The 20,156-nt window shown below is 36.4% G+C and overlaps 1 protein-coding gene and 1 long non-coding RNA gene across 4 annotated transcripts in view; both read left to right on the top strand.

Moving 5' to 3' along the window:
* Positions 1-4,520, top strand: part of LOC113226597 — a 5,420-nt gene extending 900 nt beyond the window's left edge. Inside the window, exon 2 of the long non-coding RNA XR_003310120.1 lies at positions 4,322-4,520. This is a non-coding gene — a long non-coding RNA (uncharacterized LOC113226597). The remainder of the gene's footprint in view (positions 1-4,321) is intronic.
* Positions 4,521-5,360: 840 nt separating this feature from the next.
* On the top strand, positions 5,361-19,556 carry LOC113226595 (CLIP domain-containing serine protease 2-like). Of its 3 annotated transcripts, XM_026459295.1 has the most exons (8): positions 5,361-5,565; positions 6,295-6,459; positions 6,721-6,860; positions 7,019-7,208; positions 7,349-7,454; positions 10,258-10,445; positions 13,526-13,627; positions 18,893-19,556. In XM_026459295.1, exons 1-8 carry the CDS (start codon positions 5,496-5,498, stop codon positions 19,204-19,206), a joined length of 1,275 nt encoding a protein of 424 aa, XP_026315080.1. In that variant the 5' UTR covers positions 5,361-5,495; the 3' UTR covers positions 19,207-19,556. The 3 variants fall into 3 exon arrangements, with proteins under 3 accessions (XP_026315080.1, XP_026315082.1, XP_026315081.1); XM_026459297.1 differs by lacking the exon at positions 6,295-6,459 and having other exon boundaries at positions 5,363-5,565; positions 18,893-19,554; XM_026459296.1 differs by lacking the exons at positions 5,361-5,565; positions 6,295-6,459 and adding an exon at positions 6,468-6,648.
* Positions 19,557-20,156: the final 600 nt, after the last annotated feature.

The raw sequence follows: 20,156 nt of genomic DNA, 5'->3' as shown, positions 1-20,156 counted from the left end.
TGCAATGGAATGCATGATTTAATTCTGCTTTCCCCTTTCCATGTGCAATGGAATGCATGATTTAATTCTGCTTTCCCCTTTCCATGTGCAATGGAATGCATGATTTAATTCCGCTTTCCCCTTTCCATCATCGGGGACTAGACGTAGGCTGGGGTCCCACCCCTACGTTATGGATACTGCAAAGATTCGCACGAAGTGTTTCGCTTTCGCTTCACATTTATATGGCGAATGGCGGTGAAGTGGATTTCCTTACCTGAAGACTTCTTCCCTGAGCGCTATAACTTAGGCGTTTTCAAAACGAGAATGAATAGGCATTATTTAGGTGCACATGCTCCAACATCGATCTTATTGTCAACGTTTCATCGGGTGAGATGAGGGTCAATCATCAGGGTCATTTTTTAATGAAAAGATGTCCTTCGTGTCCAAAATTTTGACCCATAAAATCGACTGCCCCCAGTTACTTAATAAATGTAATATATGTGTCGTAGTAAGATATTTTTTGAGTAAACTAACTCGTCTATTTTCACTATCGGGGACTAGACGTAAGCTGGGGTTCCATCCCTACGTTATGGATATTTGAAGGATTCGCACGAAGTGTTTCGCTTCCTACGGACTTATTCCTCGAACGTTATAACTTGGACCTTTTCAAGGTGAGAGTGAATAGGCATTATTTAGGCGAGCATACTCTATTACCGACCTCATAGTCAATCTCCATCAGGTGAGATGGAGGTCGAATGCACACATAATATTTATAAATAAAATCTTTTTATTTCAATGATCAAGATCTGTTAAAATGCATTCATATATTCTAATAACATACATGGCTATGTTATATACTTGTCCGCAAACCTATTGTTTGATATCGCTAACATAATAGGATTTGATAAGTAGGTAAATCGAAAATAAAACTACTACACAAATTCACAACTAAGCAATATTGTACGGAAAAATTTAATCACGCATTCCTTGGCGACATCGCTAAAAAATAAAATGTTAATTTTTCCATTAAAAAAAATTTTTTTTTTCTGAAACTATCAACTTTTCAAGAAATTATACAAAAATAAAAGTTGTTAGAAATGTTATTACCTATCACTAAAAAAAAAATAGCTCGATACTCCGCAAGTTATTCCTATGTCCAAGAATTATCAATTTGGGCCTACGCCGTGGGAAACGAACTCGCGCCACCGCGCGCGCCTCCGTGGGAAGAAGGCAGCCCGAACGCGAGAGCGGTAGCGCATGCCTTATGCTCGCCCGTGGCGGCCTGTTCGAATCCGCCGCGAGTCGGGAACTTTAAGACGCGGCGCGAAGGCGCGCGTGGTGGTGCATTGCAGCCTGTGGCTTTTTTGCACTCATTCGGTGTTTGACAGGCGTTCAGGTAATTAAAATTATTAACGTATAGTATGAATCCATAAAACAAACTAAGTTCGATAATATTCAATTCAATAAAATGCTCTTATTGAATGATGACATCCACTAGAGTCGTTTCTTTTGCTTTTTTAAATCAAGTATGTTGTAGCCACTGCATTATACAAAAGTTGCTGCAGGCCCCGTAGCATGCCACCGCGATAAAGCTATTATATCCACATTTAGCTGTCAAATTCGAGAGATAAATCGGCATTTTAAAATTTTATCACAATGGCTAACATGGCGAGCGCTGCGACCAATGGCTGCAAAAGAATATCGGGGTGCCAAACATGGCCACAAGGTCACAACTGATTTTAAAACACTTTGATAGTTCTGCACAGTAATTTTATGAAAATTGGGCGTGACAAACGAGATAAAAACAAATAATAAAAACAAAACAAATTGATATATAAAAATTATTGAAAAAAGATGAAGATAACATTTTTAATAGAGTTCAATACATGAGAGTAGTTAGAAATACGTAACTAATAACTAATTTATATGTAAAAACTGAAACTACGAAAACCCGGGCATTTTTCTTAGTTCTTGAAAATGTATAACAATAGTTCATTACCAAATAAACGGAAGAACGAATGACTATATTACCGATTCAGTATTCGCAATAGAAAAAAAAATTGGCAACATAGCAATGGTAGCTCAAACCAGACAAAATTGGTGAAATTACAGGCACATGTGATTTGTCAACTTACGTCTCAAGGTAACAGGCGCAGTGGCAGTGTTCCTCAGATCTTTGCGGTTTAAAGCCCTGAGAGGCACTGCAAGTGTTATAGACAGACGTGAAGCTTACGCGTGTAACTTGTAGGCACGGCTTGTTCGTCCCGTCATTTGATATTATAAAATGTTAAAAAAATACAGACAAAGCTCTTGACTCCAGAATGCGCGCCGCCCCGCGTGTGTCGGCGCCATGTCGCCCGAACTTGCCCGTGGCGCAAGCTCTGTTCCATTCAAATTGGCGCTGTGCACACTGGTCGGGATTGAGACCTGCCCTTACAAAGGAATTTAAAAAAATGAAGTGCTGTTTTTCTTTCTACAACCTGTGAAATATATCTTAAAATAACATAAACCGAACAGTTTAATTAAATCTATTTCACCGCTCATCGCAACGAAAAGTGGCCTTGAACATTTTTAAATGTAAGAAAACCAGAATGTCTTTTAAAATATTTCATTACTGTTAAGCTGTGCAGTTATAGAGTTAAGGCTTATAAGATATTTTTACTAGGTCAATAGTGGCTCCATATGACCATGATCTATTTGACCTTGAACCCGCGCGTCCCCTTACAAAGGATATGGTTTAGTAAAAAAAGTAATATTCGACGACTTTATTTTGTGAAGTTAATGTACTTATTTTTATGATTACAAAAATAATTTATTGTTTAAATTCCTATGTACGGGGCGGCCGGTCTCAATTTTGACCAGTGCGCGGCAGGGCGCGCCGCGGAGCGTTTAAAAACGGACCGTGGGAAGCCGCCTTTAAATAAGCCCTGTTGAGATTTAGAAAACGAACCTTGATTTCAACAAGCAAAAATGGCGAAATAGGCAAGTTTTTCGTATTTACCAAATGACTGTTGCAATATTCAACAACCGCATCCTGAGCGTGTTTGCGAACCACTAGGACAGCCCAATGTTGGTCCGGTGGACGTCATTGCACGTTTCAATATGAATTAGAGATGAAACGGATAGTGATTTGGCCGGATACTGGATATCCGGTGAGCATGTAGACTGGATAGGCGGATAACTTATTACATACTTAACTTATTAAATAGTTTCACGGACTGATGTTGGGGACAATATGTCACCATATGGCGCAGTTTGTATTTGGGCGGAAAGGAATGTAAGTGAATTTTTGTAACGATATAGTTCATAGCATAATGAACTTTATGGACAATTGTGTAACGTACAAACTAGATATGAGCCAAAACGTTCCGCGGAATGCGCGAGCATTTTCGAGCATGCGCTAAAATTCCGCGAAAGATTTTAGCTCGTATATCGTTACAAAAATTCGCTTCCATTCCGTTCGCCTAATCGCCTATTGCATTTAGGAGCGATCACATTTTTTAATAACTTATTCCTACTAAGTAGTAGCCTCTCTTATAATTTGTCGTTTGTTTGACTCAAAGTTCCTTTTCCTCTTTAAAAGACCTGTAGGGCGAGCACGACAGGGCGCGACTGGCGTGAGATCTGTATGCGAGTACAGCAGTATCTCGCGCGTTATGTGTCGCTCTCGCGCTAGTCATACCCTATCGTGCTAGCCCTACTGTCAGCAATATTATGATATATCTACCTCTGTGTATAAGCTTGGCACAGTGAGTTTTTTTTATGACGACGATGAGTGACGGGACGAACAAGTCGTGCGCCTGGTGGTAAGCGACACGCCTGTCCGTAACAGTTTCAGTACCGCTCTGCAGCTTTATCGCAATGATTTGAGGGGCACTGCCACTCTGCCTGTCACCCTGAGAAATAAGTTGGAAGTCCCATGTGCCTGTAATTTCTGCAGCACATTGCACATTGCAGCAAGCAATGCTTATATTATTGCTTGGCGTCAAAAATAGGTAAGGTATACCAAACTCTTTGAAATGATGTTGGCATGATTTCCACGGCGGAACCCGTACCATAGTGCGAATGGTCCTTTTTTGCAAAATAAATATTTATTTATTGTGTGAATAAGAAATATTTCATTTTACTACATAATTTCTTGCTTGAGTAAACTTCGTTTCGTAAGTACGAAAAACTTGCTTAGCTCGCCATCTTGATTTAGTCGAAATCAAAGTTCGTTTTATACATCTCAGCCTTTGTCATTTCACTTTTGAAATATGGCTCTGGTACTGGTACTTGCCACAAATAAAAACTGACAATTAGATACAAGTAAGACTTTTAAATATCTATTTTCTCCATACAGAGCATCTGGGACTCGCTATTCTTTCAAAAGATTACAAAGTTCATTATTAAAGTGTACAGCGATGAATATTACTGGAGTATTGCGAAGAGTCTGATCCTTTTCACCTGTGGATTAAAATTTTACTACGACGCTAGCAACCATTTCAAGACGCAATGTCATGATCAAACTAAAATCTGCGCAGCAAGGAAAAGATACGGCCTATAAAGATTTCGGAAGAAGTAACAGTTTTATTTACCTAATAACGAAAATTCCAATTAAGTGTTGTCTACAATATACAACTTGGTTTACATTACAAAATTGGTTTTATTTTATAAAAATATAAGAATGTTGGTAATGAAGTAGTGTTAAGGATAGAAAAAATTAATGTAAAATAACCACACATTCTCTTCCATCCGTCTCTTTGAAAACCCATGATTAGTTGTGGGACGGTTATGTCTATAATATCGTTGTGTCTTACAGCAGTCATAGGGTAGTATTCCAGAACTCTACTCAATACTGAAGTCAGGATTTGAGCAGACTTGAATATGATTTCAAGCACTGGAAATACGACCTTAATGGCAAGGAATTGAGTATGATTTCTAGTGCTTTGAATCATACTCAAGTCCTGACTTGAGCATTGAGTAGAGTTCTAGACTACGACCCATACCTTCATAGCATTGTTCATGTTTATACATAGATGCTGGTTGTGAAGAAATTGCCGTTCCAATTTTTATAAGCAAACAATAAAATCCATTTGGAAAACGTAATAAATGATATTTACTATTGCAAAGTATGGACCACAAGAATTTGAAGAAAATTCCTGTAATATACAATATCAATATTAGAGTGATATTTTAATTATTTTCGTAATAGGTAAATAAGTATGAAGACACAAGTGACATAAAAAAAGATCACGTCAGCGTAATTGAGCGAGCTATTGACAAGAACTCGCTCTGAGGAAAATCCCGTGCGATGAGCAGTAGGTATTAATTAATACTCACAGATTGAGAGCTGACGCGTTACGTTTTCAAAAATAAAAGTATATTTCGCTGTTGTGTTGATAACCTTTGGTGGACGGCCGCAACGAGGGCCGGTTTTGTTTGAGGCATCACTTCAGTCGTACGCGGTCTCTGCTAAGAACAACTACTAGAATTATATATTTAAATGTTGTTATAGCCTAAACAAATATTGTAAAATGAAGACGCTGTGTCGGGCCTTCGTCACTACGTCGGTGCTCGTGGTATCATTATCTATTGCAGCCGGACGTAAGTACCATTTTGCATTTATTACCTCGGACATTATTCCCAACGTACCTACCTATTCCTTTGTTTTCCGTATTAAATGATAACCAGGTTGACCTAGAAGTACATCATTCTACGTTTTAGTAGATATGTAATTTTAACTAAACAAAAATGCTTTGACCCCTATTAAAACAGTTATGGATAACTGTTTTTGTGTAAACGACTTGTTATGTTATTAACTAAGGACGTAAACATGTCGAGCTCGCATGCAAAAGATAATTTTATTATAAAATGATTTTAGTAGCATGTCATAGAAAGATTATTGGTGTATGATATGCTCTTAATCTTACATAAATAGTGAGTAGGTATGTTAGTATTGAAATTGTTGTACTGTTAATATTCGACATTATGTAGGTATGCGAAACCAACATCGTTAGAGTATCAATCTAATAAATCGTATCTTAATGGACGTGTTAAATGTTATGTAATAATATTTAAAATACACAGAATACTCCTTTTAGAGACATAATATCATAACGATGACAAACAGGAAAACCGTTTAAGAAAATTTAGAAGCATTTACCACCACCTATATATACTTATATAAAAACTAATCGGACTAATTTAACGTCTTTCAATAGTATATTGCTTATTATAATACTAACTCACAAAGATTAGGTACCTACTACTAGCTTTCATACCTGTTTAATATTTTTTATAAGACTATCATACTGACAATTATGCATGCTTCAGGTATGATGAATTATAATGCTGGATACCACACGCCATCGTATGGCTATGGTAATAGCGGCTTGTCATATCAACGGCCTACAACCGCATCGCCTGCTTACTACAACTATCCTCATTATCACACCATGCCTTCTAGTGCACGCACTCCCCCTCCTAGCTACCGCCGTGGTAAGCCCAAAACGATGTATAATAGTAGGTCAACTGTCAGATCTGTAATAAGATCAACAACCAGGACGACTCCGACAAAAACGGCGAGGTTCACAAACAAATCATTTAAACGTAACCCACCTGCACGCCGCCAAAATGCAAATGTTGCTTTACCGCTTACAACACCTACATATCGCAACTCAAGAAACAGTTAAGTACCTATCATTAAATTTGAGCAGTCACTTGGAAGAACTAATAAATATGTTAAAACGTGGTTTTCAGAGCGCTGTAATGGAGGAGCGCCGTGTGTGACACTAAACGAATGCACACATCTCTACAATCAATTGCAACGCGGGACCACACCGCAGCTTACTGCGTTGCTCAGGAGTCTCCATTGCGGTTTCCAGTATGGCAATCCTTTGGTTGGTCTTACACATTTACTTACAAATTCCAAAAAGTAGAAACACAAACGTCAAAAAGTTCACTGTTTATTACTAAACAAAACCGGATGTCTAATTACAATTATTAGCAATCAGGTTATTGGAAATAACTATTGAAATTAAGTTTCCTTGGTTGTCAGATATGCTGCCCACCGGAATTTCATAATCCGAACAACGGCGGCGATGGAGACCAAAGAGCAGGATTTGATGCGACGAGTCTCCTGCCGAATAATCACGACTGTGGCATACAAAATAAAGACAGAATTGTTGGTGGCACACAAGCGGACTTGGACGAGCACCCTTGGATGGCTCTGCTGAGATATGACAAACGTAACATGAGAAATTCTTCTTATTAAATTTTGTTTTTCAGACGAGACCTATTTACATAATTTTGTTTAATTTGATCTTTATTATTATACGTTCTATGTGTGTACATTGGTATGAATGTATACCTACACGATATTTTACAGCGTACGGCTGGGGCTTTTACTGCGGCGGGGTGTTAATATCTTTGAGATACGTATTGACTGCTGCTCACTGCGTTAAAGGAGATGAACTACCTACTAACTGGAAATTGTACGTATTCAGCAATATTTATAATAATGTAAATTACAATAAGGATGAAGAGTGCTTAGATTAAATGAAGATATTGCAGGGCGTAACTAAAAAGGTGCAATAATACTATAGGACTTTATTTTAAAGTATTTAAACTTTTTCACTCAATACCATATACCTACAAATGACGAAGAAATAGAAAATAAAGGTTGCTGCTACACTTAAGACGAGTCACCGAAGGAGAAGCGGGAAAACATGTTTTGCTAGATCAAATGGTTTAGGTTATGGTTAAGGTGAATTCAATTACCGATTGCTACCATATACAAGCTGATTTAAATAGACTTTCGGAATATTATATGCGAAACCGTATCAACGTAAACACAGATAAATGTGTACAAATCACATTTACTCGCCAAGTAAAACCAATTTCGTTCTGCTACACGACCAACGGTAAACAGGTGCATAGGGTAAATCAAGTCCGTGATTTAGTTGTAACGCTTGATAGTAAACTGTTATTTGATAAACACATTGACTCTATTATTGATAAAGTCTGTAGGAGCCTGGGTTTCGTTATGAGAGTGTGCAAACATTTCGAAAATAGGTACATGTTGCATTAAAATGGTGTATAATGCAATAAATAAAGCTTACTTGAATTTGGTAGTGTTATATTGACCCCTAAATAATAATATAGCACTTACATAAATAGTATTGAACGCGTTCAGAAGGTATTTATCTCTCGCACATCTAAACTATAGAACAAAAAACAGTTTTTGTCGTACGTAGAAGCATGCAAATATCATTGCATGAATACCTTTGAAGATCGTAGAATTCTGCTGGACATGACTTTTCTTAGTGACGTGGTCAACAGTCGCCTCGACTCCCCTCGAAACCCGAAACCCCTCGTTTCCTCATTAATAAAGTTTTCTGTGTTCCTGCCAGTCGCACAATCTATGGCCTGAGTGAACTAATTTCACGCATCGCTAGCCTTTATAATACCACCCATAGCGACATTGATATTTGTGCGAACTCAAAAATGGCTTTCAAAAATAAAATTCTTATAAAATTAAATAAATAGACATTTGAATTGAAGTTAAGTTACATTAATTAATTAAAATTAATTTAATTTACTTTTTCATGCGCACGCGCAAACACATACACACACACTCGCTCACACACAAACAACACCTGTTCACTCAAACTTATCCATATACTAATTTCAATAATATAATCTACACAAGGAATCAAAAAATACTAATGCAAATTTCACAGTCATATAAATACTTATATAGCAAGTTTTTAGAGTATAAACATGTCAAAATTTATTATTAGCGGTAATTTGTAATTTTAATAAAATATTTGAGGTATCCTGTACTTGGTGTAGTTGTATGGATTGTTTACCTTTCAAGTTGTTAATGTATTGTAAGCTATTAGATGCCCGAAATAAATACATGAATTAAAACAAAAATAACATATAAATGTAACATAAAAAAGTTTATTGAAAATATCTATTTCTTTGTTATTTGATAGTTAATTTTTATGATATAAAATATAACATAAACATACTTAATATACATATACATATATAAAACATTATGTTACAATAGGATATGAGTGTTCACAGTGACTTTTGGCAATTCACAATTTATATTTTCGGCCTAAACTAACATATTAGTTGTTCATTAATTCATACCAAATGCAATAATAAAATAAATAAAATATGTTTATAATTTTCAAGTAATGGAAAAAAATGTTGATTGGATTTTACGTACATCTAGGTAATAATTAGTAAACTAAATATAATTAAAAAAGACTCAGCTGTGCCATCAGCAATGATGGAACAAATATTGTTGTTTAAGATGTTAGTAAATATAGTCCCGCGAGTTTGTTAGTATTTTACAAATAACCGTACATATAACGACATTTACGTGTTTAAATGAGGCAACAATCTGAAGCTCCTTGTGAGAGTTCGTCTAGGGAAATGCTGCCACTTTAACAATTTCTGCGCCAAGCAGTAATGTGAACATTACTTACTACGTTTCGGTTTCGAAGGGTAAAGGTGCTGGTAAAATTACAGGCTCATGGGACTTGTCAACTTATGTCTCAAGGCATCGAGTATTTAACCAGAAATAGAGACGAAATGCCATTTAATTTGTTTGAAAATTATTCTGCCACATCAAACTGCGCTCCGATTGCCCAGCCCGAATTCGAAACAATTGACGGGCGTCGTCAATTATTTCATTTCAAATCGACCAGTTTTATTTGAGCTTTGCTATAATGGACGAAAATTCAAAAATTACATAGTTTAATATTTAATTACCGTAATGAAATGTGACTGTTTGTTTTGTATTTAGATGTTTTGTTGTTTTTCCCACACCACCAACCACCAAATAGAACAGCCCCCCATAGTTGGAGATACTATCTTAATTACAATAAATACAGAATATTTTTGGAATATACGAAGACGTATACACACAGGTCAGTTGTTGGCGCTGTACGTATTTCCTTAGAGCATGGAAAAAAATAAATTCAGCTTTGTAATTTGTGATTGCAGCACAAACAAGAGTTGATATTTAAAAGTGATATCAGTATCTTTTGACGGATGGATGGCCCTTATTTCATCTCTATTTCTGATTATATACTCGATGTCTCAAGGTGACGGGCGCTGTGGCAGTGCCCCTTAGATCTTTGTGATATAAAGCTCTTAGTGCGCACGACTTGTTTGTCCCGTCACTTGGTATTATAACACAAAATAATAAACAATTTTATTAAGTCGTATGATACGTATGACCATACACAATAACTACCTACTCTTTCTAAATGTTAGGTCGCAAGTGCGACTAGGCGAATGGAATACTTCAAGCACAAATGACTGCCTGGCAGACGATTGCGCGGGTCCAGTCCAGGACATCCCCGTGGAGCAGATCATACCTCATGAGGACTACGACCCTAAGGACGCAAATCAGCATAACGACATTGCACTTTTGCGATTGGCCCAAAATGCAAGGATCACAGGTAAGGTATATGAGGTCTGTCCCAAAAGTATCCGATTGTCGTCCGTTATTCAGCGCTGAGTCCATCAATCAACATCTGGCTCGTGGCATCCTTGAAAGTGATCTCCATTCGACTGAATAACACGCTTCCACAAGCCGTTGTGGAAGTTAGTTTTCCGAATAGCTTTCGGTGCACTCGTCGTCTTTTTAATCGTCTCTATGTCGTCAAACATCGCATAGGGCTACATCGGGACTGTACGGACGTTGGCGAAGTTGAATAACCTTATTTTTCCAAAAACTGTTGTACAAGGTTCGATGAATGCGCTGGCGCATTGTAGTGGTCAAAAAGTCGAGCAATCGCCACTCGCCCAAAAAGGTGACCGTTTTCTTCGCACTGCGTCAGGCAATCTTTTCAAAACTTCACCGTTTTGTAGCAGTAGAGCTCCTTGTGAAAGAGTTCATCCAGGGTAGTACTGTCATCTTACCTATTACTGCCGCCAAGCAATAATGTCAGCATTACAGTGTTCCAGTTTTGAAGGGTAAGGGTGCTGATGCTGGTGAAATTACAGGCACATGGGACTTGTCAACTTAAGGGTGACGGGCGCAGTGGCAATGCAGAGCTTTACGATTTAAAGGTCTGAGCGGCACTGCAACTGTTATGGATAGGCGTGTAGTTTATCATCAGACTTGTTCATTCCGTCACTTAATTTTATTTAAAAAAAATCTTTGTAGATCGTCTGACCTCTTGGGGCATATTTATGGTTTACTACGTTCCCAAGATTAAAAATTTCGCTAAAAGGGCGTCGATTTGACGACACTGAGATGATTTAAAAAAATGCGATGAGTGCGCTGAAGGCTATTTCGTAAACAAACTTCCAAAACTGCTTCAGGATATGGAAACACCGGTGGGAGCGTGTTGTTCAGTCGAATGGAGACTATTTTCAAGGATGCCACGAGCCGTATGATGATTAATAGACCCAGCGCGGAACAACAGACGAAGGTGGGATACTTACGGGACAGACCTTGTATATAATGTTTCTGTGTCTAAAATGTGTGAATATTAATTTGACAACACTAAGGGCACAAAATTACATTATAAGAAAGAATATTTTACACCAAAGTCAAATCCTCTTTACCTAAGCAAATTACAATTGAAATCGTTATATTGATTAAACTGTACTACTCATTCGTAAGACAGATTCCTCTGAGAGGTTGTGTAATAGCTGTATAATAGCTAACCTTTAGTATAAAGTTATCGAAAAAAAAATACGTTCATCAAATGTATGACTATGGACGGTAGCATGTCGAGTTACTATGACGGATCTTGTTCCGGTGCTCTTGAAGCGATGTTCGAAAAAAGTGTTAATAGTTGACGTGCCGTTGGTTGTACAATGATTTACTATATAGTAAGTCAATGAACATGGATCATGAATATAAAATATTAGGCAACATCACATACAACTACTAAAGCACTTGTTATAATAATTATTATTATTTATACGGCATTTTGCTTTAAGGTAATGTCACCGATATCAATAGAATCTTTGTCCTGCAGAAAAGTGCGATTAGGGCAATTTACAATCTGGGCCCCAGAGTATCCAGATATAATAGACTAAGGAAATTAACATTCTTACACTAGTGTCACAGAACATTTATGAAAATGTAATTTATGTTAAGAGGAATAGTAATTTCTTTATGAAAAATAGTGACAGAGAGAGAATAAAAATAAACTAGCTGTTCTTAATAGTCGTCTTCACATAGTCACAAATTCATTTAAGGGGCAGTCTATACGCTTCTATAACAAGATTCCGGTTGATATATAAAATTTGCCATTCATGAGGTTTAAAACTATAGTGAAACATAAACTTTATACTAAAGGTTTATTATACAACTTCTGCGTACTTGGATGAAAAAAATCCGTGGTAGTAACCCGTTTAGCTCATGGAGGTAGTCTCGATCTCTGATGGTTCAAAGCAAAAAAAAATATGTTGTAAATGTTGAATGTGTACAAATGTTATTTACAAAGAGCAAACCCTAGAGTTTGTTGCTCATTCTTCTCAGGGGAATCTGCCATACGAATGAGCGGTAGAGTTTAACCAATGTGACGATTTCAAATGTAATAATGCTTACCCATGAAATAAAGATTATTTTGATTTTGATTTTATTAATATACAAAGATCAAACCCTTAGAAAAAAAATCCTTTAATCCGGCTGGATTCTCTTCTAGCAAACCGTGACGCTATGTCAATTAACCGGATCGAAGGATTTTTTCTAAGTATTTGATCTTTGTATTAATAATTATATAGTAAACTAGTGGAGTAATTTAAATTTTTTTTTATTTATTATATCAACAATTGTTGCACCAATAAAAGATCAGAAAACGTACATGCAAAAAAACTTAAAACTAAGTGCACAATCTATTTATAGACCGACACTACATGCACAATAAATTATTGCACAGTAAAAATAAACTCACAAAAAAAAGTGTAAACATTAATTTAACTATATAGATCATTTATAAAAACAAATAGTGTTAATATCTTAAGACTAAGTGAAAGCATACAAAAAAAGTTAGTTGACAGAGTTTTAGGAAGGTGACGACATTTCGCGCTTGGTTCTTACTGCAGAGATGTACTGTAAATCAATCGTTGCGTTGTGATCATTGTACAACTGGCATTGCCTAGCAATGAATATCATGGTGGTGGAAACATCCTTAGATTCAACAAACTTAATTAAAGCACTTGTGTTATGGTAATCGGAAACAACGACGACGACGGTACCACAAACACCCGAGACAATATTGAAAAGTTAGTGTTTTCCACACTGACCGGCTGGATTTCGATTGCCTCTCCCGATCGAAAACTGCGTCTTTTCCGAGTCGAGGCGTATAATATTTCGGATGGGCTACCCGATCGGATAGATTCCGATTTGAATTAAAATCAGGGCCCTGGCCGGGGATCGAATTCGGGACGTCAGAGATGAAAACCGGTGTGCAAGCCACTCGACCACGGAGGCCGTCGTAATAATATAAATACAATACAAGCAACTAAAAACTAACAATGTAAGATAAAGTACATAAATTGACAAATTTCTCAATTTCAGATTTCGTGAAGCCAATTTGCTTGCCTTTAAGCTCTGAACTCAAGAGAAGCTCCTTCGAAGGACTCACTATGGAAGTTGCAGGATGGGGTAGAACTGAATCTCGTAAGTAAAATACTATGAATAACCCGTATTAGAGTAATTCAATGAACAATTGTTACTTATTTGTACGCACACTACACATTGGCAATGGCTTTGGGCAATTACGTATATTCAGGTACTTCATTTTTGGTGTGCAGAATGGTTAGGTACTTTTTTATGATATCAAGTGAAGTGACGAGTAGTAAATTGTGCGCCTGGTGGTAAACGACACGCCTACTCATAATAGTTGCAGTGCGACTTACTAGTATTTATGTGGTCTGTGACTCAGAACTTTAAATCGCAAAGATCTGAGGGGCACTGCCAGTGCACCAGTCACTCTGAGGCGTAATAAATTTTACCAGTACTCTTACTCTTTGTAATGTTCCAATTACTGCAGCAGAAATACCTAAACGCTGCTCTAGATGAATTCTCTTAGGGTAGACCGGAGGCAAAAGTAACAGGGGGCAATTGAAACATTGTCTATATTTCGAAAACGGTCACTCGTTTTTACGCGTGTGTGCTTGTACTTACTCCTCAGACACGTTCCGTCTCGTATTTAGTCGACTGCCGGCAGCGCGTGGTGCGATGTCTATGGGTACGATCACTGACCTACCAATAAATGGACGTCGGGTTCGCGTTAAAATGTGTCCGCACCTGTAGGGCGTTAAAATCGCATACAGAGCGTCAGTCGCGCAACAGTCTTCGTTTGTTCGACTGACGGCGCGGTTGTCAATCATGCAGTACCATTTAATAATAACTTGTAAAAATTACTGCAGTAAAGTGTAAAAACAGGATTTTGTATCATATTTTCACTAAACAAATATATTGTGTTATCATAGTTCTCATTTAAAAGTGTTATTTTGTTCAGTTTTATGGTATTTAATTTATATATAAATGAATCATAAATATAAATTACAAAAGCACACAAAATAATCAAATAGCTAACTGTCCTCTTTCTACACATTGCATGCGCAAAAGATGGAAAGAGAAGATTACGTCAATTTCAAGAAGCTTATGTAAACTTCTTGGTCATTTTCAATTGTTCGAACCATAAGCGATTGAAATATTTGGAACAAAGAAACTATAGAGTCGTGTTGATTTTGATCTTATTTTTAAAGTGACTTTTTATTAAACGTTAGCAATAACTAACAAAACATTGTTGTACTCGTTTTACGGCTAGGGATTACTTATCAGAAGTCAGAAAATACATTTGCCCGAAATAACGTTAGCTCGAATTTTCATAATGCAAATGTATTTTTTAGGAAGATTACAAAACAAAAGCGAATTTTATCTTTGCGAAAAGCATCAAAATTACTCGGTAATGGGTTTATTATAAATCGGTTTTCGGAATTACGGATATTTGAGTTTACATTTAGTTGGAATATCGGTACATTTCTTATAATAAACGCTTATTTTCACATTTGTAGTAATATTTGTATGTATGTATCTGCCAAACTCTTTGTTTTATCTTTAAGTGAATTTGTACAAAATTCAACATAATAATATATATAAAAATTAATTAATATTAGGAGAAAGGCTACTCCATTACTCTTGTGTTCAAGTAATTTTCAGTCGAAGTTAAATATGGTGCATTTTGTTAAGTTTCCAGTAGAAGCTGAATATGGTGTTTTTGGGCCCAAAATTGTTGCAAGCAAAATTAGGCAGTACTGCAATGACGTTACAATTTAAATTAAATGTTTTAGTTTTCTATATTTCGTTACATGTCACTCCGTTTATATAGGTTAAGTTCGGACATTTTTTTCGTGGTTTTTGTATTAGACCCGATGTCCATTTGTTGGTAGGTCAATGGGTGCGATCCACTGTTATAGGTCGTTTTGTATTTCCATGTCTTCAAAGTACGAATATATTGATTTTTAGACACAAATTATTGGACTTTTAACAAAGAATTTACGTGTGTTAGATGATAACTAGATTTCTAAAGCATCAAAGATTGTGGTCATATTATTATGTGTATGTATTTTACAGTAGTTTTGAAGATAATAAATATTCTTCTCTAATACGTCCACTGGTGCAGTTGTAACGCATGTTCCGGAGGCAATTGTGACGTTGCAATTGACCCACTGATACATTTTAAAAATAATATGTTTTATTCTTAGAATAATAACGCATAGAATGATAGTTTCATATCAAACGAACTGTCGCAAGTGAGGCAAAAACCAAATTCATGTAGGCGTAAGCAACTTGTAACTACGCTCGTCGGCACGCACACAAATATACAAATAATGATGCCATGGAATAACATTTCCCTCAAAAGTGGGGAAATTGTATCTTGCTTAACTCATCATTAAGTTAAAGGTGCCTACAGATTTGCCCGACATTGTCGATCAGGTGCCTACAGATATGCTCGGTTTTGTCGATGAAAAACGAATATAGCACTTATTTGTAAATCCAAGATGGCGGACACGATTTTTCAAAATATGCTATATGGGTATCCTTTTCGAGGTATTTGGGGATGCTCATTACGAATATGGCACTCATTTCTAAATCCAAGATGGCGGACACGAGTTTTCAAATAAATGCAATATGGGTATCATTTTCGAGGTACTTGGGGGTGCTCATTACGAATATGGCACTCATTTGTAAATCCAAGATGGCGGGCACGATTTTTTTCAAAAAAATGCTATGTGGGTATCATTTTCGAGGTATTTGGGGATGCTCAATGTGAATATGGCACTATTTGTAAATCCAAGATGGCGGGCACGATTTTTCAAATAATGGCAAGTTGGGTATCGTTTTCGAGGTATTTGGGGGTGCTCATTACGAATATTGCTTTTGTTTGAACTGTCGTGTTTGCCATCTTGGATTTAGAAATGAGTCCCATATTTGTATTGAACATTCCCAAACATCTCGAAAACGATACCCAACTTGCCATTATTCGAAAAATCGCGCCCGCCATCTTGGATTTAGAAATAAGTGCCATATTCGAAACCTAAAACCGAAAATGCCATAAGCAAACATTAAAGAAAATAACTGTTAAAATAGATTAAAAAATCGCTTAAGAATGCTCCCCTTTTAAGAAAATAAAATATTTTAATATAAAATATTTCGCTTGAGTTACGAAAAGAAAGACATATAATAAGCTATCAAAGTTGTACTGGTGGTGCCAACACTATAGTAGAAACAAATATATACTGTAAATTTGTTGCAATATGTGCTCCAATTCAAATAAAATATAAATAATTATTCAATAAAGCATGAACGCAGAGCCGTTAAAAGTATTATAAAATAATTAAGTGTCCCAATCACTTACAGGAGTTAACGAAAACATTTAATGTTTATTCGAGTAAATATTAGTTCAAAATGCGCAAATAAATCGAAATTACAGGCACCACTAAAATTTACGTAATATAATTATTTTGATACAGAATAGCAAAATGGGGAGAAAAAAAATTCGTTACTTTGCAACACTTTCGTATCTTGTTGCCGCGAAATTATTTTTCTGTTTTAGTGAATATTTACATAAAAATATGAGTTGAAACGCATTACTTACTTGTGGAATGCGATGTTAGTGTCTATTTTGTTTGTCTGTTGTATTTTTACACCCATTTACCGCACATTTCGTCATTTTTAGCAAAAAATTTTGGAGCTGTTCGCGGTGCAATATGACCTTGAGCACTAACAGCCCGCGCGCTCCTGTGACGCGTTTGGAACCCTCTAACTTGCCTCACTTAGCGTGTGCGGGCTAGGTTTCTATGCGTTATTATTCTAAGGTTTTATTGTTTTATAAATCGACCAAATCTTAATATGATAACATGTATAACAAATCAATTGTTTATTTACTTATTAAACAGTTCTTTCCACAGCACAAACGTAAAGAAATCACACCTTTTAATTACAGCATATTATTTAAAAAAAATGTTAATTAACTTGGACATTGTGAAAATGCTCTAGTATCATTAATACGAGTAGATACCTTCTGATCGCAACTTCATTTGCACCGCAGGCAGAGGAGAAGTGCTAAGAATAAAAAGCACAGGTTTACGGACAAGCCCTTCCTTAGAACATAGTCTGCAAAAATTATTATATTGTAATCTGTGATTAATAACAGATAATTTAATATTATGCTCTAGGGGTAATTGTAACAGAGGGGGCAGTTGTCACAAACAACATCTCGTTCAAACTAAAAACTAATTTTCGAGTACAAAATTTTGCATTTAAGTTGATTCTGCATTCCTGGCCATAAAAAGCATTGCCATTCAAATTAAGACTACTATTTTTGTTTGTTTTTACATGTTTTTGAATGTCAGTATAATTAATAGTGTTATATCTCATTAAAACAAGACTGAAATGAGGTTCCTTTTAATAATAAAAACATTTTGTACTTTTCTATATTTACGTTGCGTTTTATTTTTTCAAATGGTGTTACTTTTGTACCGGGGTAGGGGGCAGTAGTAACAAATCCCCCAGTCTCACAAACCCTTTAAAATTTACATTTTCAAAGCATAATATCGAATAATCACGAACAAATGTTTGTAGCCAAATATTTCATTGTTTTATCTGACTGTCACTAGTTTTTACATTGTAGCGTCATTTTAGAAAATGGTTGTCGACATCACCATGGATTTAACTCGTGAAAATTTTCGTAGTATGATTTTCTACGACTTTAAGTGTAATTAAACAGCTCAGCGGAGCTTCGCTCGGCTTCAAACTGCTTTTGGCGATGAAGCACCATTCAAGACGACCTTTTTATAGCTGGTGTTCAAAATTCAAACGCGGTCGTGTGAATCTCAGTGACGAATTTTGTGATGATCGCCCGTGCACTGCTGTGACCAAGAAAATCATCAATTGGTTCATTCGTATGAAAAAGTGCATTACGCCTGCATATGCAATATGCATAACGCTAGCGGAGAATATTTTAAGAAACAATAAATTCATTTCTGACCATTTATAGTATTTTTTTCTTATTCATTCCGGAAACTTATAGCGCGCCTCATGTACTAGGAGCTCTTGTACTGCTACTAAATATACCACCAACCATATCAACAACCCACTAGATTATTGGACGCAAACTACCGACGATCTGTGAACTTGTTGTAATGATAATATCAACAACTCACCGCTAAATAACATCCAACACAGTTGTCATAAACTTTAAAAAGACCTGAGGGGCACTGCCATTGCGCCCGTAAACCTGAGATATAAAGTTGACAAGTTCCATGTGCCCGCAATTTCACCAGCATCCATAGTTCTCAAAACCGGAACGCAGTAGATATGGTAATGCTCACATTGTTGCTTTAGGTACTAAAGAAAAGTTCTCCTTTTTTCCAGGTACGGAATCCAACGTAAAACTAAAAGTGAGGGTTCCAGTGGTCAGCAGAAGTGAATGTGCAAAGGTATTCAACCGAGTAAGCCGTGAGATTACCAATAAGCAAATGTGTGCAGGAGGCAATGCTGGCGAGGACTCGTGCAGAGGAGACTCTGGTGGCGCGCTTATGGGAGAACAATTAGGAGTCTCTGATAACTGGTACGCTGTGGGAGTAGTGTCTTACGGACCCTCCCCTTGTGGTACTCCTGGATGGCCTGGTGTTTATACGCGTGTTGGAGCTTATGTTGACTGGATATTGTCTAAATTACGACCTTAATTAGCTTAATCTTCGGGCTAGTACTGGACAGGTGACCTGGACAGGCATTTACATACTATCTTATATAATGCTGGCTGTGTAAGAAAACTTATGTAAGAACTTAAGAAAGAAATTTGTACTCCGTTGACTGCGTTTTGAAGACAACATTTGGCATTAGGTACCAAATTGGCCATATAACTGAGATTATTCTATTTAGTACGTTGAAAATTGTGCACGATGAATCGCCGAATTCGAGCAATTAATTGTTGACCTTAGGTGTTCATCGAATAAGCAGAATATTGACTGAAATGTTTGCAACACCAATCTACTCGTTAAGTGCCATCACATATCACTTAAGTTATGAATAAAATATTTAATGAACTTTCTTATGTTTTCTTTTATTCCCTTATTCACTTTAAGAAATGCAATTGAAAGTTGTAAAAAATCAAAGTATTCAATTATGAAAAATAATAAACCACGGAAATGCTCAGTTTACTGTCTTAGATCCATGGTCCATAATATACAGCTGGTTCTCTAGGTTTTGAAAATTCCGAGCCGTTTGATTTGTCGTAATTTTCTTTGATAATAAAAAAAACTATTTAAGACTGATAACAATAATTTTATGATTACCAAGGTCCTATACTAGGCCAGCATCGTATATGAATCTCGGACATCCGATCTACGTCAAACATCTATTGAACAATCTATTGAAGTGGATTTAAAATATCAACTTTTACATTTTTATTTGGTCTCATTATCTTATGAGAAGTGATCATACTATAGAACATTGAGATCAAAAATGGCATCCACTCAGCGTTTGCCGAGATGTGCATGCAAAATAACTCTACGCTGAATAGGTACTTATACATTTTAGTTTCTTATCAAGAAAACGACATTTAATACCATCGAAGAATAAACCGGACCGATAGAAATATGTATACCTACACGTGACGACACGCCCTAATGACATT

Source organism: Hyposmocoma kahamanoa, unplaced genomic scaffold (assembly GCF_003589595.1).
Source record: "Hyposmocoma kahamanoa isolate Upper Pololo Valley unplaced genomic scaffold, ASM358959v1 192, whole genome shotgun sequence".
In the NCBI taxonomy this organism is placed as follows: domain Eukaryota; kingdom Metazoa; phylum Arthropoda; class Insecta; order Lepidoptera; family Cosmopterigidae; genus Hyposmocoma; species Hyposmocoma kahamanoa.
This window is presented reverse-complemented; position numbering and strand designations above follow the sequence as displayed.